A 26,758-nucleotide genomic window follows, 5' to 3' on the forward strand; every position below is an offset into this window, starting at 1 on the left:
AACAGTCAGGCTCTGAATATTTTAGCTTCTTTTCTACCTTTTTATCTTACGAACGCTTCCCCTGTGCCTTGGAAGCCGGGGATTTGGAGGTAGGGAGTGTTTTTTTCCCCCTGTCCTGAATTCACACATTCTTCTTTCTTCAAAGCAAGGTTTTTGGATGGGTGTATAGCTTTACTGAGGAGTTACGTTATCCGAGCGCGCGCGCACACACACACACACACACACAGTCGGTGCTCCTGTCACCCTACTCTCAGAGAGAGGTGAGGCAGCTTTGGTTCTGCACAGGGCTATTATTACTGCAGGATATGACGGGGCTTACTGTAGAGCAAGCACCAGATGCTGATGCTCTCTCTCTCTCTCTCTCACTTGCTCTTTCGTTCTCTCTCTCTCTCTCTCTCTCTCTCTCTCTCTCCCTCCCTCCCTCTCTCTCTCTCTCTCTTTCTCTCTCTCTCTCTCTCTCCCTCCCTCCCTCCCTCTTTCTCTCCACCCCCTCCCTCCCTCTGTCTCTCTCTCTCTCCACCCCCTCCCTCCCTCTGTCTCTCTCTCTCTCTCTCTCTCCCCCTCCCTCCCTCCCTCTCTCTCTCTCTTTCTCTCTCTCTCTCTCTCTCTCCCTCCCTCCCTCCCTCTTTCTCTCCACCCCCTCCCTCCCTCTGTCTCTCTCTCTCTCCACCCCCTCCCTCCCTCTGTCTCTCTCTCTCCCTCTCTCCCCTCCATGTTAATGTGCTGTGTTAGGTCTGTGGAGGGAGAGAGAAACTCTGTTTGTGAGTGTCAGATCTCTCAGCTGTCAAGGTGCTTTGAGGTGCACTGTACCGTATATCCTCGGGGAAAGGAATAGCTCACAGCTTTTATAATCTCTCATTCCTTTTATTAATACACTTGTTTCTCTGCATGTCTGACCCACCCCTATTACTCCCTTCTTCCTCTCTCCCTCCCCCTCCCTCCCCATTTCTCCTTCTCCTTCTCCTTCTCCTTCTCCCCCTCTCTTTTAGATGACAGAACATATCATTTCCAGGCGGAGGACGATCCAGATTGCCAGATGTAAGTGTCAGTTCCTTCCTTCGTAGAAATGCGTGCGTGCACGCGCGCATGTGCCATCAATCATATCCTGTTTATCCCTTCTACCTCTTTCCACACACAACTGACTAATTTCCCAACTCTCACCCGACACTGACCTTGTCCTCAACCCCCCCTTCCCCCCCTCCCCCATCCTCCCGTCCTCCCAGATGGATCTCAGTGCTACAGAACAGTAAGGAGGAAGCGTTGAATAATGCCTTCAAGGGCGACCAGCACGTGGGGGAGAACAACATCGTCCAGGAGCTGACCAAGGCCATCCTGGGAGAGGTGAAGAGGATGACGGGGAACGACGTCTGCTGCGACTGCGGAGCGCCCAGTGAGTGTCCCGGAATAACACACGCGTGCACACACACACACACGCACACACACACATACACACACACACACACACACACACACACACACACAGCGAGAGGTACAAACCGTTATAGAAAAGGAAATCATGTCCCATTTATATGTTGTTTGTTGGAGAGGAAAAATTCCATCACATTTAAAGCAGCAGTAGGCAACTTTCCCACAAATACGTTTTGTATTATAGTTTGGTGAAATTGTCATTACACACCGTCAGCTATGAGTATGTCAACTGTTCTGAGAGAAGTCCTATGACTGCCTCTCTCTCTCTCTCTCTCTCTCTCTCTCTGCGCGCTCCCCCATTCCAGCCAATCAGGCGAGAGGACGCTTCCATCCCTAACCCCCCTCCGCCACCACGCCCACGAGCCACTGCATTTCATTTCTGTTTTCCAGCTCCTCCACCCGATTAGCCGGAGAACTAGCTTGCTAAGCTGGCCTGATTGTCTGGATGGGCCGGGAGTGCAGCCATGTTTGAGAGAGTGATTGCATAGCAAGGGGAAGCTCTAACAGAGAAAGTGGAGGATTTAGGTCAGACTTGATTAACAGTGAAGCGGTCACTGCTATGACATTGTCCAGTAGGAGAGGAGGAATGCCCTGGAGCCTGCTATTAAAGTTCCACAGCAGCGCCCTGCAGCGCTGCAGAGGAGATGTCAAGAGGCATTGTTAACTCCCTGTTAGAAATATATCCCCCCCCCAGGCACTGCCTTCTCAAGGACGTTGTGTGTTACCTATTTACCTGTCCTGTGTCCTTTCTCTCCCCCCCTCTCTCTCTCTCTCTCTCTCTCTCTCTCTCCCTCTCCCTCTTCCCCTCCCTCTCTCAGACCCCACCTGGCTCTCGACCAACCTGGGCATCCTCACCTGTATAGAATGTTCTGGGATCCACAGAGAGCTGGGTGTCCACTATTCCAGGATCCAGTCTCTCACGCTGGACGTGCTCAGCACCTCAGAACTCTTGGTAATTATGATAATAATAATAATCATGTTTTGCATTAATACAATTTTTTATACTGTTTTTCACTCATGTTGCATGGGGATGACATCTCACCCCATCTACGGCCCATGTATGAAGTCTGCATTAGTTCAGGCGGGCACTTTACTATTGGTCGTCCCCCCAGCCGCTCTGTATTTAACCTCCCTACGGGGGGTTTGATAAGTTATTGGGCTCCCTGCCGATGTTATTTTGTATTTTAATGTTTTTCAACAGGCTGGGAGCTATACAGAGCGGAGCTATCCAATTACACTTAAACAACTTTAAACGTATTACCGTTTTCATTAAACAATCATTAAAGTGTCCTGACTGAAATGATGAACAGGTGATGGACGGCAGCCATGTTGTTTATCGTCGAAACAAGCAGAACGAGCTCCTTTTGAGCCAGAACCCTCGGCCAGCTATCAGATGGTGAAGTTCATCATGATTTAGAGCCGGTGCTGTAGGAGAGAGCCAGGCATGACAACGCCCTTGGCCTGGTTCTGCTGATCTCTCCTTCCCTCTGCTTCGCTCCGCTGGGACCACAGACCCGGTTAGAGAGTTCTGGAGCCTGTTTCCACTATGAATACTTTACATTTTATTGGGGTTTTCTAATATCAATTTGCCTTTATGAGGATTAAATCCCAATTAGGATTTTATCGCCCATGAATCGTTGTGAAATGCTGCAGTGTTTTCATTGTCCTCTAATTTAGAGTTACGACCCTCGTTAGATGTTCCAGATCTTGCCATGATGAGATGGGTGTTATGCGCATAAACACACACACTCTCACACACACACCACACACACACACACACACACACACACACACACACACACACACACACACACACACACGCTGAAGTGGTACAGCAGAGGAAATGGCCCTGAGATAAATGCATATTACCCTCTGGAGAGCTCTAAGATAGGAGACTCATTTGCACTTTTATAGACTGTGTGTGTGTGTGTGTGTGTGTGTGTGTGTTCGACCATGCAGCTGGCCAAGAATGTGGGGAATGCAGGCTTTAACGAGATCATGGAGGCTTGTCTATCTGCTGAAGATGTGGTCAAACCCAACCCTGCTAGTGACATGTAAGTTATCTCTCTCTCTCTCTCTCTCTCTCTCATTAGGTGTGATATTTTTTAAGTGATGATGTCTCAATAAAGAGCATTAAAAAGTCTATCTCTCTCCCTCTCCCCCTCCCTCCCATGGCTAGTTCTGGTTGGTTGAGAAGATGGGTGTGTGACCTCAGAGTGACCTTTTATCACGTCACCACTGAAACACACTCATACCCATTTACAATGAATGGCGCCATAGGGAAGGCATCAATAGCTGAATCATGTTTCATTAAGAAGCAGGTTGAGGGAATAATAAGCCCTTTATAATAATAATTATAAATGTAATAATAAGCCCTTTATAATAATAATTATAAATGTAATAATAAGCCCTTTATAATAATAATTATACATGTAATAATAAACCCTTCATAATAATAATTATAAATGTAGTAATAAGCCCTTTTCAGCTCAGATTTATTACAGCTCAAGGAAACCAATGACAGTGTCTGCTGCTCTTCTCTCAACCGCCCAGACGACACACACACACACACACTCACACATTTGAGTCATTGTTATTTACATTGACGTTTTAATCATTTAGCAGACCCTCTTATCCAGAGCGACTTACAATAAGTACATTTGTCTAAAGTAAGTAAAACAACTATACATACACAATCGTCGCAAGTAACCTAGGAGAATAAGCGCCACAAGCAGTCACAGTGCTACAGATAGGGGGGAAAACGTTATATTTGTTATTTGTTTGTGTGCAAAAGTTCAGCTCCAGGATGAGCGGGTATGTCTACAGTCTGGTTGCATCTCTGTGTCTGTCCTGCAGGCAGGCGAGGAAGGACTTCATCACGGCCAAGTACACAGAGAAGCGCTTCGCCAGGAGGAAGTGTCCGGACGGGGCGTCCAAACTCCACACGCTGTGTGACGCCGTCAAGGCCCGAGACATCTTCTCTCTCATCCAAGTGTACGCTGAGGGAGTGGACCTGATGGAGCCCATCCCCCTCGCCAACGGACACGTGAGTATTCTGGGATGGGCAGGGGGGGTTGTTATGTCAGGGAAAACTAAGGAGACACGTCTGACCAGCAAAGCAATGCTAAATGTCAGAATTAGTCCACATTAGGTTAGGGTTAAGGTTAAGGTTAGGTTCGGTTTTGGCTTTGACTTCGTCTGGCTGTCAATGGGATGTTGGTCAGGAAGGTCGCTTTAGTCTCATTGTCTTATGTCAGGGATGTGGCGGTTAATAGGAAATTAACTTCAAATCAGTCCAAAATCAAACATGAAAACAAACAAAACCTTGATCTAAGAAATACATTGGATTGATGAAAGCAATGCAATGGATGTTTTTTTCCTTCTTGGCTGAGAATAACAGCAATTCCACTGTAGTGTAAATAAATAAAACTCTAGAACATCAATCGCCTGCTGGCTGGTGTTCAGACCCACCACTACCGGTGCCAATTGGCTGAGCAGCTGATCAAAGCAGGGCAATACAGCATGTGAAGACTGTGATCAAAGTCCCAGTGTTTGCCTCAGGTGTCAGTAACCCTTCCATTTGGTGTCTGATGTTTGCGTGTTTCAGGAACAAGGGGAGACGGCTCTTCACCTAGCGGTCAGACTGGTGGACAGGACGTCTCTCCATATCGTAGACTTCCTCACTCAGAACAGGTAAGGAGTCAGATGAAAAGAAAGAAAGAGAACCAAAAAAAACAAAACATTGTGGTATCGGGTGTGGTTTAAACATATCATAGATGGACATTAGCAGTCATAACTAGGGCCAGGAGTTTTTCCTCACCACATAACCACTACATGACCAATACAAACTTTGGGCCTCAGTTATCGTGCCAGATACTTCCGCAGCAATAGTAGCCTGGGTACAAGGTTAAGGCAGGGGAGGCTGGTGGAGCCTGTCCTTTGACTTCTGCCTCCACCAGCCTCCCCTGCCTTAACCTCGTACCCAGGCTACTATCGCTGTGGGAGAGTCTGGTCCCCCGAGATTAGCTAACGCGAACCCTGTGCCTCCCTTCCCCCCCTGTGTCCCCTGCCAGCGTCAACCTGGACAAGCAGACGGCCAAAGGCAGCACGGCCCTGCACTACTGCTGCCTGACGGACAACAGCGAGTGTCTCAAGCTGCTGCTGCGGGGCAAAGCCTCCATAGAGATAGGTAAGAGACGGCAGCACAACAGCCTGGACCGTACCCCTCCTCAGCGGGGGAGTCACAGTAGGACGTCTGGGCAGGCAACGACATGGAAGCAACAGATGCTCGAGAATCGACGGAAAAGACTTCCTGTTTACTGTTACTTGGTGTCAATGAATTCGGTGATGTATGAGTCAAATTAACATCGGCTTTGGTTATGAAACCAGGAGACTCAGAGACTGCCAAAAGAAAGTTAATTGGTTATGAACGCACACATGCACGCACACACACACACACACACACACACACCCATACCGGACACACACACACACACACACCCTCCCCCTCCCCGTGGACCTGCCTGTTCTAGGCTGAGTTCCCAGGGGCTTTGGGTCTGCCAATAGATCCTGACAGCACTTTCTCACAACAGCCCCAATCTCTCTGCTTCAAACACAAGCAGCCCTTGATAACAGAGAGGCAGAGGAGGAAACCAAGACGCTTTAGTGTGGGAAACCTGCTAATTATGCGTCTCCAGCATCACAGTTGACAAAAGAACAGGGAGGTCATGGCGTGTGTGTGTGTGTGTGTGCGTGTGTGAGTGTGAGAGAGAGACAGAGAGAGAGGGGAGAAATGTGTGTGTGTGTCCCGCCAAGCCATAGGGCTTTCCTGGCAGCCTAGAGCTATAGGGCAGAATTGTGTTGACAGCCTGGTGAAGTGGGTGTGGATATCTACATCTGTCGAGGCTTAGGGAGGCTAATTGTGTCCCTGCTACATGTCAGCGCTCAGCTTTGATGTTTTGATCTTGTTAAATGTCGAGGGGGAGCGTGTAGCTTATGTGTTATTTACACACGCTTCATCATGTTGCTCTGTAGCTAATGAGTCTGGGGAGACCCCGCTGGACATCGCTAGGAGACTGAAACACCTGCAGTGTGAAGAGCTGGTGAGTCTGTTGCTCTATTTGCCTGTGTGTGTGTGTGTGTGTGTGTGTGTGTGTGTGTGTGTGTGTGTGTGCCTAGATTCCTAGTGATCTATCATTTATCACTCAGCAGACTCCCATTATCTTTAAAGTTGTGTAGGAGCCATTAGTCACTGTGTGTGTGTGTGTGTGTGTGTGTGTATGTGTGTGTGTGTGTGTGTGTGTGTGTGTGTGTGTGTGTAGCTGAACCAGGCATTAGCTGGAAAGTTCAATGCCCATGTGCACGTGGAGTACGAGTGGCGTCTGCACCATGAAGACATGGATGAGAGTGACGAGGACCTGGATGAGAAGGTGAGGGTGAGAACACACTTCTGATTACACACACACACACACACATACACACACACATTATAGTATATTTCCTGTGAATAATAACACAGGTTACATACAATCCACAGGGTATGAATGTATGGTGACAAAGCATAGTCTGGAGACACGTCTAACCCTTGCCCCCCCCCCCCCCCACACACACACACCTGCCCTCAGCCCAGCCCCCATCGGCGGGAAGAGCGTCCAGTCAGCTGCTACACACCGGGCAGCAACGCCCACCTCCAGCCCAGCCCCGCCTCCCTCGCCAAGGACAAGCAGCGGACATACATCCCCAACCTGGTCAACAACGAGACCTACGGCACCATCCTCAACGCCAGCCCCCCTACACCCGGGGGACCCACCACCGCCTCCGCACCCCCACTGCCCCCCCGGAACATAGGTATGTTTGGCTTCACTTATCATCTAGCAGGTCTGTGTAATAGTCATCAACCTTTACTAATGAACTGCAATAAACAGGTCCATTCATAATAAGGCGACATTTTGCGACATCTAAGAACGTTTAGAAGATGATGTCGTCCATGACATTGCAGGCGCTGTTGGAATACCGTCTCCGTTTGAAAACGGATGCCCCTGGTTGAGGATGATGGACATGATCCAGGAGAAGTCAACCCATGTCTAACCTCTCGCTTTGCCATATTTCGGGAGTGATATTTATAGTACTGTACGTGCCCATAAGGATCATTTCAAAATGGAGACATCTCATTTGGCCAGAGACAGTTGATAGAGATGGCCCTGGCTAATTAGTGCCTGGCTCTAGAGTGACTCGTGTGGTGCTCTGACCTATTTGAGCAGAGGACTGTGGGTAGAGAGCGGGGAGCAGGGACGGTCACATTGGAACAGGAGGGGTGAGCTAGTTTTCCGGAAAGTTCTCAAATCCTAAATATCGCTTCACATAAATCTATAACCAGAGGCAGACTTGCTTTCCAGATGAAATCTATTTCTGTTTCGACTCAAATCGATTGAGACTCATTCACGTTGGAAAATAGTGTTCATGTCCAAATGATGAGTTGACTTTCAGTGGCTTGATTTCCTGATTTGTCTCAGTTGGAGTTTGACTGAGGCCAACGCCTCACGGTTTACAACCATCCCAACAACTGGTGAAGCTGCTTGATGTGCTGTAACCAGTACTGTAGCTGTAGACCACACCTAAGCTGTAAGGTCTTAAAGACATTGTTTCAGCTCTGGACTGCCTCTATGGGAATCTACTCACTATCTCCAGAGCAGCCTGTAGTATCGAACTATCTGAGGGTTTGTGTTCCTCCTGTTCTGACAGTACAGGCAGTATTAGTGTTATTAGTGGTGTTCTGGAGCCCAGCCAGGACTGGAGCAGATACAAGCAGATCTCTCATGGCAGTTCTCCGCTTGTACTGCACTCTGCATTCTACACATTCTCTGCCTCTCTCGCTGTCTTTCTCAATTACACTCAACTGAAGTCGCCTTGCGTTCACAGCACATGTTCCTTGCGTCAAACATTCTCTCTCTCTGTCTCTTTCTACCCCTCTCTCATCCCCTTCCCCCTCTCCCTCACCTTCCACACCTCCCTCCCTCCCTCCCTCCCTCTCCCCACCCCCCTCCCTCTGTTACAGTCCAGTTGGCAGGTCTGGGTGGGATGGTCCAGTCTTCAGGGTCGTCTGGGTGGAAGCCTGGCTCTATAGACCTGGGGGGTCGACAGAGGTCCTCCTCAGACCCCCCCAACATGCACCCTCCTATACCCCCCATGAGGGTCACCTCTACCACAGGTATGTACCCCTACCCCAGCTGGAGGACTCGTTGTCTGAGGATATCATTGTCAAAATGCAGTATGTCCCCAACATATGCACAAAATGATGGTACGGATTGATAAATGTATATTGAGTAGAAAACTTTATTGGCATGTATTACATATAAATGGTATACAGATTTTATACATAGAAAATGCTATGTTGCCCAGGCAAAGGAGACACTGAGAAAAACATTTGATAGTTTAGATAAGAAAAGTAAGGAAAAGACTTAAGGAAGGAAGTAAGGAAGTTATGTGTTTATCTAAGTTCTCTCTCTACCCCCCAGGTCTTGGGCCTGTGAACCCCCCTCCTCCTGTGGCCAAGACAGTGAGTGTGATGGAGGCCATGAACCTCCAGTCTAAGACAGGCCAGGGACCCCCAGGGACAGGCCAGTCCCACAACAGAGCCCATCCGCCCAAGTCTCCTGCAGGGTGCGTGCGCGCGCGCGCACACACACACACACACACACACACACACACACACACACACACACACACACACACACACACCAGAGTGCTACCTGCTACCCCCCAAGACTGGACTAGTGTACTCACACACCTACAGACAAAATACATGCCTGTGTGTGTATGTATATATACACACACACACACACACACACACACACTCTCTCACACTCTCTCACAGATGTGCACTGCCTCGAGCTGAGTGTTTTGCCTTGATGTGCATAGGCAATATTCACCTTGTGGGAAGGGAAAATACCCTACAGGGGGTTTGTGGTTTGCCAGTTCATTAATTTCCACACTGTCAAAGGGAGATATACTGTACTGGAGGGGAAATGAGTGTGTGTTGAGTGAAAACTTCAAGCAGCAGCTGAATTTAAGGTTGTGTTTGTGTTTTGCAGCACGGACAAAAGCTTCAACAAAGGCCCTCCAACTCGAACCGGGTCCATTGAAAGACCAGGTAAGATTGACAAAGAGACTTTGATTTATGGGGTGTCCGTAATACAGTACACTTAACTAATAATGCCCGAGAGGCCGTGATTTATCGTAAATAGAGGGAGTTGTTAGGCACAAGGAGGCAAGCCCCAAGTGACTGAATATTGACGATAAATCAAGACCTAGAGGGCATTATTGCTTTGAAACAACAGTTGCACAACAAATCAGAAAATTGTGACAAGAAAACAATGCGTTAAGTATTTATTTTGTCATAGATTGTGAAAGAGCAATATAGTTCCCAAAACTACAAACGCTGTCAAGGGAATGTGATACACAAATCTACTGCGGCGTAGGAATATCATAATAGGTGATTCAACCGTGGCGTTATTGTTATTAAATCGTGGCATCGAACGCCTCTCGGCCAATCATAACGCTTGTTTTCACTAATGTCACTAATGTATAATGTCTGTTAAAGCATGATGATAAATAATATGGAGAAATTAAAGCATAAACAGATAAGTGCAATGTAATCTGCGAATAGCCTCCAGCCAAGCTGCTTCTGGGATTTCTGAGGTCTGTGGAACATTAATGTTTGTGTACTGATGTCATTTCCTGTTGCTTCCCACAGCTAAGGAAGTGCCGGGATGCCCCCAGAATTCGATAGGTCAATCTCTCCCCCCCGCCCCCATGCCCAGGAAGGCCTATCCGGTATGTCTCCCCTACCGTTGACCTTATTTGGTGCTTTATCCGTTGTTGTTTTGTCGTTGGACCGTGACAGACAGAACTTTTGACTTCTGTATCTGAGCTGGTCTACTGGTCTCACAACGCCTCTGCACTATGTATTGTCTATAGGTGCTTTCCATGCTGTGCTGTCCACTTCCTTCCTGTACCGCATAGAGAACACACACTGCAATGAAGAAGAGCTACAGTGAACTGTGTATAATATATGCTCATGGGGAAACCTATTCTTCTCTCTCTGTCTCTTTCTCCCCCTTTCTCTCTCTCTCTCTATCTCTCACCTCTCTCTCTCTCTCTCCCTCCCTCCCTCTCACTATCTAAACTCCTGTCAGATCAGGGGGAGAAGTTAGTCGAGTGTGGGTGCACTGCCAACAATTTGAGCTCTCTGATCTCACCGATCAGACGCTGTGCTGTGTCTATGGGCTCGTGATTGACTGCAGATGTCTAATGCAGCATTGCCTAGAAATCAGTAGTGTGTAAGGTGGGCGGTGAACATTCCTAAGGGGTGAGGACAGATAGTCCTCCTGGTGAAAGACACTGTCCTGCATTTCCGTATTATTTACCTCACAAATACACACTGGAATGCAATAAACCAAAGTAACGTAGGATTGAGTGCTAGTTGGATTATTCCCAGGCTACAGCTACCCCCCCCCCCCCCCCCCAGGGATGCTTCTTGTCCAGAGATGAGTTAGAGAGAAGCTACATGATGTGTGTATATTTTCAGCCACTAGTTCTAAAATTAATGCTGACATTTATTATAGAAATAAATGTCAAGAATTGACCTGATTGGACAAAGGGACACACTTCCCTACGACCATGAGCAAGAGCAAAATAATGTGCAAACGTTTGTTGGCCTTAAACAGAGGACTGTGTCGTCTAACGAGATAAGAAATGGATTAACATTATATCATGAACGATACAGTCAACACTTAAGTCGAGATATGATGGAATGCGATGCGTAGCATCTCTTTAAGCAGGCCGGACCTTTCAAAGAAACTGCATGTGCACCTGCCTGTCTCTCTGCGTAGGACTGAAGTGGCCTTGTTGTTTCAGAAGCAGAGGCCTAAGAGGGTGAAGGCCATCTACAACTGTTCTGCAGACAACCCAGACGAGCTGACCTTCTCTGAGGGAGAGGTCATAGTGGTGGACGGGGAGGAGGACCAAGAGTGGTGGGTGAGTAGACCTCCGCTCTATACTGACGGCAGAGTTGTGTGTGTGTGTGTGTGTGTGTGTGTGCGCACACAGGAGAAGGAGAGATTGAGTGGATGTGTGCGTTCAGTGTGTGTCCTCATTGTGAGTTCATGTATATAGCCAGAGCAGAAACAATCCAGTCCAGCTCTGGTCCTAATCTGGCCCATTCACACAGTGTCCACTGAGCATGTGCCAGTAACCATGGTGGCCACGGCACAAAGCGATGACCTCATTCTGCAACCCCCCCCCCCCCCCCCCCTCCCACCGCATCCCACTCCCCTCTCCTTCCCCCGCCTGCCTTCCTTCCTCTGCAGAGCCCCTGGTCTGAATAATGACCAGCTGCAACTTGTTTTTCCCAAACCCACCTCTGCAAATATGACCGTATTTAGTCTCTTATTCTCTGTGGATCTCTGTGTAGATGCCTGATCCAAATCCCCAAACATCAGCCTTCCAGTCTCTCCTCTGACTTTAATGGCAGTTTTTAAAGGGCACATGCCTGGGTTGACGCAACCGAATAAGTGGTTGAAGTCAACCGTGTTGCTTACTGTCTGCCTTCCAGTGCCAGTGTTGTATCTATTGTTAGTCAGTAACGTTGCATCTCTCCTCTGTTGTCTCACAGCTGGGCCACATCGAAGGAGAGCCAATGAGAAGAGGAGCTTTCCCTGTCACGTTTGTACACTTCATCGTGGACTGAAGGTCAAAGGTCTGCCTAGGTCATCAGAGGTCACAGGGACCGGCCCAGGATGAAAACACCCTCCAGCTCATCATGTCTACTGGTGTGTGGCATCATCATCATCTTCATCATCATCTTCATCATCATCATCGTCGTCAAGCCTGTGCCTGCACTGACACATCTAAAGAAGGACAAGTGTTAGCCATTGCTATGGCTACAGCACAGTGTGGGAGTTGCTGTGACAACAGACCCACAACAGGAATGTCACTCTCTTTAGTCCAAGCCCTCGAGGCTCATGGAACTAACAGTTTTTAGATTTTCCTGAAAAAAAAGACATCAACATATAAAAGTGATTGTAGTAAGTGACCTCTTGCAATAAATGCACTTTCCACTTATTTAATCCTGGTCGCAACATAAAGAAGACTATTGACAAAAAGAAGGTTGACAAAAAGAAGGTTCTATTCACAGTATTTCACCCAGCTCTTTTCTGTTCATGTGAATTGTACAGAAAGTTCTTTCACCAGGAACAGATGGTAGACTACAGTCATGCATATCTTTAGGGTTTCTCTCACTAATTATTCATGTGAATATAGTCAATATGCTTACATTCCATAACTGCATGGTTCAAGGGTGAACAATCTAAGACTCATAACTGACATAGAAACTTTCTAGGACTCCAGTGCGGAGGCAAACTTTTTCGTAATGGTGCTAACCCAGGAATATGCTAGGAGCCTTCCCCTAGGGGGCACTCCACTGTCCCCATTTCCAGGCAGGCTGTGGTAACGAAAGGGGGTTGCAGTGTATATAAATAGGCCTCAACTGATCACACCTGGGAGAACCCAGGCTGGCTCACTACTGTGTGTGTGTGTGTGTGTGTGTGCGCGTGTATATGTGTGTATGTGTGTCAGTGTGTCATATAGAATCAGTGAGGGGTATTTCACGAGGACCTGACAATAGACAATAATTCAGCATGAACTGTCTTGTCTGCTCCTGATTTCAATGAGCACCAGCGAGCATGAAGGAGCGGAGGACAGTCTAATATGGAAGCTGCACAGCACTCTGTTATGATAAACAACACCTCTGTGGTAGACACGCAAGGACAGCTTTAACACGTCAGTCACATATCTGCTAAGACCCATATATTCTACAACATATCATCTCTGATATGGGCCTAATACAGCTCTACACAGTGTGGTGTGGTAGCAAATTCATGGTAGCTTCTATTAGTGTTTGAACCACTGATATGCTTCCTGATTTCACACACGTCTTATCAAATGCCTCATTATTGCTATTCTAGACCATGTGGCTGTTGTCAGTGAAACGTGTGGGTTTTCACCATCTTTAGCTGCATGGGATCTGTCACTCATTCACAGGATCACTCAATTCACCTTCAGTTGAACTGTTATCTTCCTGTGTGTGGCTGGTGGTGTTTTGTTTTCACCTCAGGGTGTCTACACTCCTCCCTCGACCTGCCGCTTGCTCCTGTAGAGAGCAGGAAACGTGTGTGTGTGTGTGTGTGTGTGTGTCCTGTCTGGCCTCTCTTGTCTGTGGTGGGTGTGCATCATGTTACACAGCAGGAGAGGAAGGGTGAAGTGAGGGGAACAAAGAGGTTTTATGTATGAGGTCTCAGGACCTCCAGGTCTGTGTTGTTATTAGCCTTTCATCTATGGCGGACAGGACAGCAGCTTCCAAATGTCACACACACACACAAACACACATGGATCGGACAATAATGCACACCACAGATACAGTGATTGTACAGGTGTAAATGAAGTACATACCTTAGACAATATGCCCCGGTAAGGGAGGTGGCAGTTGCCCTCCACAGGCACACAGACCATCTTAGTCTGTCGCTCTTACCAGCAGAACTGAGTCTGTAGATGTCCAATGCAGCTAGTCTCTTACTCTTTCACCCGTACTCAAATACACACGCACACAGTCTGTTCAGTTTAGAAAACCACATCCCTCACCGACGACTGGCTTCAGCTAGAATCAACCAAGGTCGAAGGACAGACAACCATGACTCACTAGCCTTCTACAGCTTCAAACTACCCTGCTTCTCTATTCTCCTTAGAACCCATCATAACGAGACTAGATGTTTTAAAATGAAAATTCTTACAGAGCATTTTATGTAATTAACTTCATTTTGGTTGCAGAGCAACTATCTCTCTCTATATATGTGTTGTTGTTTGACATTGAATCTGAGTGACACGTACCCTCCATTGTGATTGAACGACAGGAGATGAGAGGAGAGATGAATGCATGTAAAACCAACCTGCCACACTATTCCCACATATTAACTCACTGGAAATAGGATGGTTCATCTGTACATGTAAATAGGTTTAGATTTTTTTGTTTTTGTTTGTTTGTTGATATTTAAATGTAAAAAAAGAAGAGTTAACCATGGCAGTAACTGTCTTTTAATGCACTGTGGTGACGCGTGCCCGCGGTTGCCAGATTGTACTCCAGCTGGTCGTCTGTATGTAGACTAGTACTGCAGTAGTACTAGGACGAGACATATTACAAGTAGAGAATATACACACACCAAGACTGAGAAGCTATTCCATTCACACTCGTTGACTGTGGATCACTGCATTGATTCTAACCTAATTGTGCAAATAAATGGGAAACTGAAACTGGAATAATAAAATATGAAATAATTCCTTGTGTTATTTTTGTTTCTCTATCCTTGTCTAAACTGAGAAACTTGGATGCAAAATAACTAAGTGTGTCACCTGTATAAAGCCTATCCAGTGTTCTGTATTGTAACAAGATCTCCCTCTGCTGGACAATTCAATTACTATTATTGTATATAACAACAGAGTTCACTATAACAATAACTAAGGAATGGAAGCAACACATAATGTAAAGTGTTTGGTTATCCCTTCAGAAGAGCATAGCATGGTTCTTCTAATGTTATGTCAAGGGGCCCAGGGCTACATCCAGGGGTTGAACTGAACCAATGGGGGCCAGTATGTGATGCAGAATGCTTTTGATCTGACTAACAGTGAATTGACAGGGTTAACCTGTACCTCAAGGTCACTCCCTCACATTCCCCCAGCTCCATTGCCGGCCCTAGCCCCAGACCTGGCCCTGCTGGGCAGACACTTCATAAACCTCAAGTATTTAAGACTCCTGTCCAACACAGCTGGGGAGGAAACACAGCCATCATAATTCAGCGTGGCGGGAATATATATATATACCTGCCAGGCCGGCCGAGCCATGGCAACGATGAATCTGACATGAGCTGTTTGAAGGGCAAAAGGGCAGGAAAGGAATAAAATAATACTCCACAATGATCAATTAAAATTCCATTCCTTTATTGTACCGTATTAAACAGATCCGATCTGGGATCAAAGAGTAAAGGAGAAGAGGTATTGGGGGTGGGAGGGTGGGAGGGGGGGGGGGGTCAAACTCCCAACTCATCCCGTTGGTGTGTAGAGGAGAGAGAAGGGAAGGGGGGTCTACAGCATCTTTGTGATGGTCTTATGTGCTCCATGGTGGATCGATAAGACAGTGACTGTGGTGTACCACCATAACCACTTTCCAAAGGAGCCACTTTAACAAAGGAGATCAATGAAGGTCTCTGGATGCAACATTATTATTATTAGAAACCTAAATACCTGCCGCCCACTTTCCAAGCCCTACCTTATGGGAGACATGCACTGAGGTCCCTGTATACTGTGTATTTACATTAAATAAGATTAAGTTACATTAAAACAATACAACGATCAGTACTCTTCTGACAGGTGAATGGTGAGGGGTGGGAGGTGGTGCAGAGCATGCTGGGTAAGTCATGTGACCCTGCTGTAAACTAAGACCTGGGCTCCCGATTGGTTGGAGACTTGGGATTTTCTTTCAGGACTTTTCGGATGTCAGCGCGCAGTCAAAAGAGGCAGACAGCACCTTGCAGATGGCCTGGGCGTGCTCCTGCAGAGAGGCGGAGGAGAAGAGAGACGTTTAATCATGTGGCAGATGCCCTGATCCAGAAGAACTGACAGTCCACCGTCTGAGTCATTCACTTAGAGTAGAGTTTTAATACTGCTCTTAACTATCAAAACCCTAACCCTAACCCTAAACCCTAAACCCTAACCCTAAACCCTAAACCCTAACCGCTACCATTACCACAGAGCTTTTAAATTGTACGCACATGCGCAAACACACACACTCTCACCGCACTGCTGCACTGGTAAACCCAGATGCTGCACTCCTGTTGCTTGGCGTCAGTGGTCTTCAAGGCCAGGAGGTTCCTCCCTGCCCCCAGGCCGTCATCGTAACACAGCATACGGACGATCAGGTAGAGAGGGTGGCGGTGGAGCACGTCCTACAGAGACAGAGCAACGGGTTCATACAATGCAACACACGATGCTTTAAAACATGTAAAAAGGTTCATTTGAACTCAATTGAACTTAATTATGTAGCTCACAATGTGGGGAATATATGTCAAATTATAAACCATTTCATTATACTGTTGATTTGCATTACAAAAGGGCAAATTGCATTGCCTGAATAGGTCACTTGCTCTGATAATTGATATGTAATTGAATGAGTGAGTACTACTTCACAGAGAGGCAGAGTCACTCACACACTGGTCCATGGAGGCCACCTTGACTCCATACTTGGACACACCCAGCACCATCTCCTCCTCCCCAGGCACAAACGGCAGCTTTCCATCTTGCTTTGAAAGGAACAGGAACTTTGTTTAATTAGTGTGATTTATAGAGAGGAGTGTAGAGAACAGTCATATCACTCAATCAGTCTTCATCAAAAGCACCATGATCAAACGTAGTGGTAGGCATAAACACACTGATATCATCAACCACTTTCCACACTGATATCATCAACCGCTTTTCACAGCAATGTTCCACATCAAGGCAGGGTATGTATTTGATCGTTTTAGATATATTATTTCCATACGCTCTATGAAGGGTGAGTTGAACAGCGGGGCGTCCACGGACTCTGTGGTCATGTCCACCCCCTCACCCCACCCTTCCAGCGCCTATGCATCTATGTATCTATATGAATGGCATGTTATATGGGTCGTTCCCGGTCCCTACCTGAGCAGCATCGATGTAGTTGATGAGATCCAGAGGCTCCTGGAGGGTCTTACTCATGTCAAAGTGCAGCTTCTCGATGGCTCCCACATACTTCACCCTGAACTCCGCACAGCTCTCCGAGGCACTGTTCCCTACATTCCAGGAGTTCAGCTGTCAATCATCAGTCAAAAACACTGAGGAAACTTCATGTGCAAACAGGTATGAATGTTTCCATGTTGATTTAATACTTGAGCCTGAAAGCAATTCAGTAATGCCAATCCTTTTCTTTCTCATAAAATACCAATTAGACCTGGCTATAGGACTGGTATATGTCCCATTATTGTTAAAATCTTTTTAAAAAAAAAAATTATGATCAATAATAGGAAAGGACATGATATGGAACATTAAACAAGGGTCATTTCAGAGATTGAGGATACAGCCGAGTTGGGTGTTCTGACCTGAGCTCTTGGTAGAGTCTGTGTCGAGGCTGGCTACTGTGCTGGACCTGGAGAGCCCTCCTAAACTGGAGTCTACAGACTGAGACAGGATGACACAAAAACAGCTACGATTAGTCAAGTGGAGTCCTGAAGCACAAATTCCATTTAGGAGTGCTTTTATAGGTAGAAATACAGTGTGTGCTCATTGACCTGAGTTCTATCAGAAACGTCATCAGAGGGAACAGCTGTGCAGTAAGAGCATTTAGGCAAATGAAGAGCAATTTCTCCATTAGATCAATTCTACCTCTTTTGCTAAAACATATGTATTCATTATCCACAACACTGCCTTACCAGCTGCCACAGAGTATGGATGATTACTTTATCCAGAGCTTTTTAGTATTGGTATCTGGTGTAATTAGCAGGGTATGAACTTTAAACTGGGGACCTCTCCCATGGATGCCACAGACGTAGACCATTATACCAAAAGGATGTCCTTGTGGTACGAGGGCTATATATCTGGGCTTAGAGGTCGCAGGCAGGATTACCTCACCACGAGAGCGTGATTCCAAATCACCTCCGCTACACTACACGGCTCACCTTGCTCTTGGTGCTGATCTCACTGCTCTGGGAGCTGCTGCTGCTGTGACGCTTTTTCACCTTCCGGAACATTCTTCACCATGACGCCAGCAGCCCTCCAGACCAGCCCCCAGCTCCCCTGTAGGCAGGACAGTCTAGTAAAGACAGCAGCGTTTGTCAGGGTCTTGCTATTTCAGTCACAACAACATTGATAAAAGGAATCTTGATTGAATCCTGTTAAGCCATCAATATTGTACATTGTAGGCTTTATGACTGCGTAGGGGATACTGTATAAGTCAGGCCTATTATTCTCGACCCCACTGTAAATACCTTATGTGTCCATTATTCACCTGTTATTACATTGACAGATTTGTACAGAACAAAACATATTTGATGAAGTCAGATTATCAATGTTGGATATTCTGAACAACAAAAGAGTTGATGTGCATCCCTAGTGTGTGCATTTTACATCTATTATTACATTTACAGTACAACAAAACATATTTGATAACATTGGATTATCAATAGGTTATGTATATTCTGGGCCCAGTATTTAAAAACTTTTAATCCAGATCAGATTGTTTTTTGCTATCCAGGAACAGATGGAGCTGGCTAATTTCTCCTATACTACTCAAAATCTGCCAGATAGATCTAAACCTGTATCGCAAAAGACAATCATTCTGATCTAGATTAAACTTTTTTAAATACTGGGCCCTGGGCCCCAGATCCACCAAGGTCTACAACAAACCAATGATCTTATCACTGCTTTCATTGACAATCAATGAGAAGGCAATGTGGATAGCTTGTAGAACACTCGTTCATTTTGGGCACTTCTGTGATCTCCACACCTGCCTCAAATGTCAATAATAAAAAAAAATAAAAAAAAAAAAATAATAATAAGTGAGAGACCAATAATGAATGGACAACAGCTGACCCACACTAGAGAAATGCATACCATCCGGCTGTTAGTGACACACCCACACAAAAAGTTAGGAAAAAAATAAAACTTTGCTCAATTTATTTAGAATCAACAGGTTACGCCCCTGGCTCACTTTCGCTTGTCGCACTCTGCCTGGCGCGCGTATCCCCGGTTCCGGACCGACAAGGGGTCAATGAAAGCCTATTGTCCCAAACTTGTTAATGAATCATTGATGCCCAGTATAACGGAAACCCGTTGCTAGGATAAACAAATGCACCCACCCACACCCGTACCCCACAGCGTCTCCTTCTCCTGCTCAAGTCACGCTCACAAAGGTGGAAAATGCTCGTATATTTTTCAAGAAAGTGGCAAACTTGGATTACGCACAAACACACAGGGCATACCTCTGTTCGGAACTTGTTCTAAGTCAGTTTACGGCTGTATTGGGGTGTTATTTCATCAAAGGAGCGGGCTGAGGTTCTTTCAGTTTGGGCGAGACTCGCGTTGACACTTCACTTCCTCTACGGCTCCACCCAATATTAAAGGGGACGCGACAAAGTAACTCAGATGTTTTTACTGTCAGCATTGTGTACGCATATCGCAGAAATCATTCATACATAATTGAAGGCATTCAATGCATACCGCATAATGTCATACAACTTTCACACTTCGACTTCAACATTTGAAACATGACGTCTTTTCACTCGCTTGTGCGTCGTTATTACAAAACGATGCGTGCGCGCAAGATCCTACTGTAATGTAACACATTAACCACATAAATGAATACTTTGTTTAAAATGAAATGTGTCACCTAGTAAGAGTCATCAGGCTAGTGCGACCATTTATTATTCTCTAGATTTTCTAAATGCATATTTTCAGCTTATTGTACTCAAAAATTCAAGTGAAGAACACATTAAGACAACGTAAGAAATGCTCTCGGAACAATAAGGATGTCGGTGATATTTTGAGGGTGTGTCCTCTAAGCCGGAAGTTCACCAAACACATAGGGAGGGAAACGAATGAATGGAATGAACATCAACAAACACCCTCCGCACAGATCTTTGCCTGTAATGATTAAGCTACTATACCATAACTGATACATACTACACTTCAGCATGGCTGCAAAACGTAAAGCAGATGTATCGGTCCCCGCAGAGGAAAGCGACCAGCTCCTTATTCGACCACTGTGAGTAGCTTGGGTGTCCAGATTTATCATGAAAGTGCAGCCAGATAGCTATTCATGTGATGCAATGATGTGATGAGAGAAGTGTGCCAGACAGTGCAACATTAGACTACGTCATTTCTAGTTCGGTTTGCTAGGCTATAACTGAGGCTCTGTTTCCAGGGGTGCTGGACAGGAGGTTGGCAGATCATGCATCATCTTGGAATTCAAAGGGAGGAAAATCATGGTATGTTTTTCTTCCTGCATGCAGTATCAGCTGTGTTGATGATGGCACCCCCTTTATGTGCCTGTAATGTTTGTGCAAAAACGAGGCTAGGTCTCTTTGATCACTTTGACAAATATATCCATGCATAAATGCTTTTTGGTCTTTTTGGTCATGTCTCCAAATATGTGATCAAGTCACCAGAGAGAAAGCTGATAGTGTTTGTGGCAGATGTAGGCTGTAGTACTTATGTATGACTGTGTTCTATGGCTCTGCAGCTGGACTGCGGCATCCATCCAGGCTTGGAGGGCATGGACGCACTTCCTTACATCGACTTGATAGACCCAGCCGAGATAGACCTGCTCCTAATCAGCCAGTGAGTTCCACACACACTGACTCTGTGTTTGATTTTCACACACACACACACACACACACACACACAAGTTGACAGCAGAGAGTGTGGATTGTTGACCAATGCCCTCTCACTTTTGCAGCTTCCATCTGGACCACTGTGGTGCGTTGCCGTGGTTCCTCCAGAAGACCAGCTTCAAAGGAAGAACGTTCATGACCCACGCCACCAAAGCCATCTACCGCTGGCTTCTGTCTGATTATGTCAAAGTCAGGTAGGCAACACTCAGAGTAGCTGTCTAAAGATCAGGGTTCTCTCATACAGTGATCCTTTGCAAAATAGTGAATCCTCTGGATTGACCAGGATGAAAGAAAAAGTATCAAGTATACCTTGTGGGGACCATTGAATGCATTGGAATGTATCACTCTGACTTATGATTGCATGGTACAATGCATTCAAAATACATCTCTCATGCTTTACCCCAAAAGCCTTGGCAATCAGGGTCACTGCGCTGTTTAATATTGTGTGTTTTTCTTTATTTCAGTAACATCTCTGCAGACGACATGCTTTACACAGAGACAGACCTGGAGGAGAGCATGGACAAGATAGAGACCATCAACTTTCATGAAGTGAAAGAGGTTGCCGGCATCAAATTCTGGTGCTACCATGCCGGTCACGTCCTCGGGGCAGCTATGTTCATGATTGAGATTGCCGGAGTCAAGGTACGTAGTGGACCTTAGGTGTTGTGGTGATTTGAAGTGCTATAATTTCAAAGTCCTCCAAATGTATACTTCACTCTGGTCATTGTAAGTGTGTGTATTTCATATCCTTTTTGCACTGAATGAGAGGAATCCTATTCTATTTCTCTCCCCCTAGCTGTTGTACACTGGAGACTTCTCTCGACAGGAAGACAGACATCTGATGGCAGCAGAGATCCCCAGTGTCAAACCGGACATCCTCATCATTGTACGTAATCAGTCCTCAAGGTGGTTTTCACACTGTTCTGACATTGGCATGTTTTTAAATGTTCTTTTCCCTTTCTCAGGAGTCCACGTATGGCACACACATCCATGAAAAGAGGGAGGAGCGCGAGGCTCGATTCTGTAACACAATCCATGACATTGTCAACAGAGAAGGCCGCTGTCTCATCCCTGTGTTCGCCTTGGGCAGAGCCCAGGAGCTGCTGCTCATCCTGGGTGAGACGCCATGCCCCTCAACCCCTCTCTGCACTGTATATGGAGGGTCTTTGATATAGAAGGTTTTGATATGAACTACCACTGTAGACTATATATGCTCAGACTACCACAGTAGACTCTACTTCTCACATCATCATCATCATAAAAACTATACAAAAACCATGTCATTGTCTCTGCAGATGAGTATTGGCAGAACCACCCTGAGCTCCACGACATCCCCATCTATTACGCCTCCTCTCTGGCCAAGAAGTGCATGGCTGTGTATCAGACCTACGTCCACGCCATGAACGAAAAGATCCGCAAGGCCATCAACATCAACAACCCCTTCGTCTTCAAGCACATCAGCAACCTCAAGGTTAGAGGAGCACTGAGGGATGAATTCCCCTTTCATATCTGCATTCCCAGAAGAAAAGACAAGCAAACAAACAAACTTTTAGTATGTTGTTATGTTGTTTTGGCAGGTAAAGAACATATTCTGTTAGAAAGAATACTTTATGTCTGGCTTCTCAAAGTTCACAAAAAATTTAGCTTGCATTGTTGGTCTCAGGAGTATAATTTTACCATTCTAACCTGATAGAATTTCATAAAGACAGTTATGATCAATTAGATATCGAAACCTCCATCTCTGATGTCCCGTCCCCTCTGCGTGTGCTCAGAGCATGGACCACTTTGATGACATCGGACCCAGTGTGGTGATGGCGTCTCCAGGTATGATGCAGAGCGGCCTGTCTAGAGAGCTGTTTGAGAGCTGGTGCACCGACAAGAGGAACGGGGTCATCATCGCCGGCTACTCTGTGGAGGGAACACTAGCCAAGGTCAGCCAGGGACGGGGCCAGATACATGCATACATACATACATACATACATACATACGGCTATTCACCAGTTACTTGATTAAGATTTGTCCAATCACACTCACTTCATACTGTAAATGGTGGCAGTGTTTTAAGTCCTTAACCCTCTCATGTTGAGGTTAATGTTTTGCCCTCAGCTTTCACCTCAATACTCAACAGAATGTCTGTAGTATAGAACATACTGGGGCTTCTTTGAATACACTCATCTCACGTAACTCTGTGTTTTCTGTGTACCCTCGCCGTGTGTGTCGTCCAGCACATCATGTCTGAGCCAGAGGAGATCACCACCATGTCAGGTCAGAAGCTGCAGCTGAAGATGTCTGTAGACTACATCTCCTTCTCCGCCCACACTGATTACCAGCAGACCAGCGAGTTCATCAGGGCGCTCAAACCCCCTCATGTGGTAGGAGTTACAACTGTCTGTGTTGAATCTCTCTCTCTTTCTCTTGCTCATTCTCATTCTCTCTCTATCTCTCCCCCTCTTTCTCTCTCTCTCCCTCTCTGTCAATCTGTCTTTCTCCCAAATCCAGGTTTTTTTAAGCAATACTGTACAAATATAATTTCAAATACGAGTAGATTGTAAGTTCAAACTCACTCTCTCTTTAGATTCAAATTCCATATGAAAAAACTAAAACATTTCCATATCCAGTGCCCTGCCTAAGTAAAGTGAACGTTGAAGCATTTTTTCTTCTTTCAGTTCTACACTCCAAAAGTTTGAAATCAGACAATTACTGTGAGGTTAAAGTAGAGACTCTCAGCTTATTTGATGGTATTTGTGTACATATTGGTTCCACCTCATGGTAATTGTTTGATTCCAAACGAAAATCCAAACTTTTGGAGTATAGAGCCAAAAGAAGAAAAAATGCTTCACTGTCCCATGACTTATGCAGGGCACTGTATATGTATGACCCTATGACCCTTATCCGTAGTCTTGTCTATGTCTTGGTCTCAGATCCTGGTGCACGGGGAGCAGAATGAGATGGCCCGTCTGAAGGCAGCTCTGATCAGGGAGTACGAGGACAATGACGAGGTCCACATCGAGGTGCACAACCCCCGCAACACAGAGGCTGTCACACTCAACTTCAGAGGAGAGAAACTGGCCAAGGTGAAGTCACCGCCTCTGGAAACTGTATGCTTCCACTCACAGGAGTATATACAACACAACTCTAGCAGTTGGAGGTGAAATGATGTACTAGTCTAAAAGTAGGAATACAAATATGTGTTGGTTTGTTTATGCGTTATAACATGTTTGTTACATGTGCCTTCATACATTATGGCGTAACCATACCATGTTTCTGGATGTGTGTGTCTCTCTGCTCTCCTCAGGTGATGGGCTCCCTGGCAGATAAGAAGTGCGCCCAGGGACAGAGGGTCTCAGGGATCCTTGTGAAGCGGAACTTCAACTACCACATCCTCACCCCTTCAGACCTCTCTAGTGAGTAACACCGCCAGGGATCTCAGAGGTACATGATACCGTACACGTCAGTGGAGACACACATGTTTGATCCCGTTCCTCATTCCATTCCATTCCATGCATTACAATGAGCCTGTCCTCCGATTTCTACCTCCACAGCCTCCCCCGGTACACATAATGAATTGACTGAGGTCATCAGAAAAAAACAACCTTGATGGCTTATTCACTCTGCTAGAATGGCTTTCATAACCACTAACATCAGGGACATGTTATGGAGGACCCCCATAGTACTAATCCAAGGTGAATTAATGTGTATTCTTCTCCTGTTCTCCAGACTACACTGACCTGGCTATGAGCACAGTGAAACAGACTCAGGCCATCCCATTCACTGGACCCTACAGTCTGTTAGTCTGCCAACTCAGAAACCTCACAGGTATTGAGGGAAGCACTGCTCTCTGTCTGTGTGTGTAAGCTGCCTCCTCATCAAGAACATCACACTTGATTTAGAACTGATATACTGTATGTCCTTAGTGCTTGATTGTTTATATGCATTTATTTGTCATAAGATCACATTTCATACACAACACATAGTTATTATTCTTTGTTTGATGTTGTATGTTGCCTGCCTGTTCTCTCCTAGGGGATGTGGAGGAGCTGGACGCTACAGAGAAGTCCACCCTGAAGATCTTCAAGAACATCACTCTGGTACACGAGGTCGGCATGGTGCTGCTGGAGGTGAGACAGCAGTCCAGTCCAATCCAATCCAGTCCGGTCCAGGCCAGTAAAATGGCTCCTAAGCTTGGGTGGCTCACTTGTGATGTAACTTCTGTCGGTGTTGTCTATTCTGTCTGTCCTCCACCAGTGGATCGCCAACCCGTTGAACGACATGTACGCTGACGCTGTCACTACTGTGGTGTTGGAGGTCCAGTCAAACCCCAAAGCTCAGAAAGGTCGGCCCGTTATCTTTGACTTGAATATGCCGCTTTTATTGACGCTCTCTTTGCAATCTTTTTCGAGACAGTTAGCAAGACGGTAATAATAAAATACTTTCGGTTGCTCAGATAAGACGACACCTGGTCTATTCATGTTTTATGATCCATGCTGACTGAAACGGTTATGTAATCATTGACAGCTATGGAGAGTCAGAGTACAGCAGTGGACATGGATGTTTACCAGGCCAGGTTGGGAGTCATGTTGCAGTAAGTACAAGTTCTGTCTAGTACTTTGAAGATATAAAATAAATTAAATCAAAATTAATAATCTGTGAATTCCACAGGGACATGTTTGGAGAGGGCTGTGTGGATTTAAAAGATGGTAAAAACCTCACTGTGACAGTGGATGGGAAGACTGCACTTATTTGCTTGGAGACAAGAGTAAGTAACGGCAACTTCTATAGTAAATAATGAATTGATGTCAATTAGAAATAGCCCTAAATTGCCTTTTGCATATTGTGACAAGTCACTGTGATTAACCATAGACATCCTATAATCACGTTCACTGCATTTCTATGACATGCAATAGATGTATAGGTGATGCTGCTTCCCTTCATGGGATTGTGTAGTTCCAGTATGCTAGCCTTGCTAACAGGCGACCTCTCCCCTCTCCCCCACACAAGACTGTGTCCTATGAAGATGACAGCACAGAAGATGAGTCTCTGAAGGAGATGGTGGAGCTGGCCGTGCAGCGTCTGTACGACGCCCTCAACCCCATCATATGAGGGGTTATACACTACAACCAAGGTCAGGGGATGGGAGTCATTCTGCAGCTACCTCGGTGGTGATACAGGCTGGAACAAACCACAGTCTGATGCTCCCCCTCCCCATACACATGGATGAATATAGACTCAAGAGAAAGTCAGGAGTAGCTGGCAGAATCTGCTGCTTTGTCATCGGATGGATGGACTGCTCATATGCACTGTACTAATGTGCAGAACTGTAGTCATGTTCATATGTGCACTACTGTGAATGATGGGTTCTCAAATGCACTGATCTGTCTGGACATTTTGTACTTTTTAATTGTTTGTATCTAGATTTGTTTGTATAGATTTTATATATGTCAATGTATGTGTAATGAAAAATAGACTGGTCTTCTAATTTCAAGTAGGTTTTATTGATCATCGTGATCTATCAAGGGCCTTACTGTGGTTGTAGAGATGTTTGGAACGTTTTTAGTTGTGAGTGTGTGAGTGTTTTATCTCTGTAATGTGCCACGGATTTTTTTTTTTTACTAATCATAGCAGCTGATGGAAAAATCTAAATGAAAGATCATGGCAAAAATAAATGGCATTTAAATGGCATTTGATTAAACAAATAAGTCATAAACATCAGTAAAGCATATTTCAATTTCATGACTCACCTCAAACACACACAATAGGGTGTAACTCCAGACCGCAAGTTTCAGTATCCATTCATACACAGTAGATGGCGCAATTTCACTCTT

At 45.8% G+C, this 26,758-nt stretch overlaps 3 protein-coding genes across 9 annotated transcripts in view; 2 read left to right on the forward strand and 1 right to left on the reverse strand.

The window, feature by feature from the left end:
- The window catches only part of asap2a (ArfGAP with SH3 domain, ankyrin repeat and PH domain 2a), a 57,070-nt gene extending 42,255 nt beyond the window's left edge, over window positions 1-14,815 (forward strand). Inside the window, exons 13-28 of one of the 4 annotated variants that reach the window (XM_083683580.1) lie at window positions 990-1,038; window positions 1,224-1,390; window positions 2,247-2,380; window positions 3,388-3,482; window positions 4,285-4,474; window positions 5,036-5,121; window positions 5,502-5,617; window positions 6,463-6,530; window positions 6,750-6,863; window positions 7,053-7,275; window positions 8,483-8,635; window positions 8,943-9,087; window positions 9,519-9,577; window positions 10,181-10,260; window positions 11,344-11,463; window positions 12,101-14,815. In XM_083683580.1, the coding sequence (XP_083539706.1) occupies window positions 990-1,038; window positions 1,224-1,390; window positions 2,247-2,380; window positions 3,388-3,482; window positions 4,285-4,474; window positions 5,036-5,121; window positions 5,502-5,617; window positions 6,463-6,530; window positions 6,750-6,863; window positions 7,053-7,275; window positions 8,483-8,635; window positions 8,943-9,087; window positions 9,519-9,577; window positions 10,181-10,260; window positions 11,344-11,463; window positions 12,101-12,175 (1,874 nt within the window). In that variant the 3' untranslated portion in view covers window positions 12,176-14,815. The remainder of the gene's footprint in view (window positions 1-989; window positions 1,039-1,223; window positions 1,391-2,246; window positions 2,381-3,387; window positions 3,483-4,284; window positions 4,475-5,035; window positions 5,122-5,501; window positions 5,618-6,462; window positions 6,531-6,749; window positions 6,864-7,052; window positions 7,276-8,482; window positions 8,636-8,942; window positions 9,088-9,518; window positions 9,578-10,180; window positions 10,261-11,343; window positions 11,464-12,100) is intronic. The other 3 variants (XM_083683581.1, XM_083683582.1, XM_083683583.1) reach the window with 3 other exon arrangements.
- A 642-nt stretch (window positions 14,816-15,457) lies between these two features.
- Window positions 15,458-19,629, reverse strand: itgb1bp1 (integrin beta 1 binding protein 1). 4 transcript variants are annotated; one of them, XM_083683569.1, is made up of 7 exons: window positions 19,527-19,629; window positions 18,225-18,342; window positions 17,649-17,727; window positions 17,212-17,342; window positions 16,740-16,832; window positions 16,305-16,478; window positions 15,458-16,084 (listed from the first exon to the last, which is right to left on the reverse strand). In XM_083683569.1, exons 2-7 carry the CDS (start codon window positions 18,294-18,296, stop codon window positions 16,013-16,015), a joined length of 621 nt encoding a protein of 206 aa, XP_083539695.1. In that variant the 5' UTR covers window positions 18,297-18,342; window positions 19,527-19,629; the 3' UTR covers window positions 15,458-16,012. The 4 variants fall into 4 exon arrangements, with proteins under 4 accessions (XP_083539695.1, XP_083539696.1, XP_083539697.1 ...); XM_083683570.1 differs by having other exon boundaries at window positions 16,329-16,478; window positions 18,225-18,358; window positions 19,527-19,626; XM_083683571.1 differs by having other exon boundaries at window positions 16,321-16,478; window positions 18,225-18,358; window positions 19,527-19,626.
- Window positions 19,630-20,194: 565 nt separating this feature from the next.
- On the forward strand, window positions 20,195-26,584 carry LOC310814371 (cleavage and polyadenylation specificity factor subunit 3). The gene is made up of 18 exons (XM_083683755.1): window positions 20,195-20,308; window positions 20,468-20,531; window positions 20,786-20,883; window positions 21,002-21,130; window positions 21,401-21,578; window positions 21,733-21,822; window positions 21,902-22,052; window positions 22,232-22,407; window positions 22,709-22,867; window positions 23,162-23,308; window positions 23,858-24,010; window positions 24,232-24,340; window positions 24,654-24,752; window positions 24,960-25,054; window positions 25,182-25,269; window positions 25,452-25,518; window positions 25,596-25,692; window positions 25,935-26,584. The coding sequence occupies exons 1-18, from the start codon at window positions 20,238-20,240 to the stop codon at window positions 26,034-26,036; spliced, it is 2,073 nt and encodes a 690-aa protein (XP_083539881.1). The 5' UTR covers window positions 20,195-20,237; the 3' UTR covers window positions 26,037-26,584.
- Window positions 26,585-26,758: the final 174 nt, after the last annotated feature.

This window comes from Argentina silus, assembly GCF_951799395.1.
Source record: "Argentina silus genome assembly, chromosome: 13".
Classification (NCBI taxonomy): Eukaryota; Metazoa; Chordata; class Actinopteri; order Argentiniformes; family Argentinidae; genus Argentina; species Argentina silus.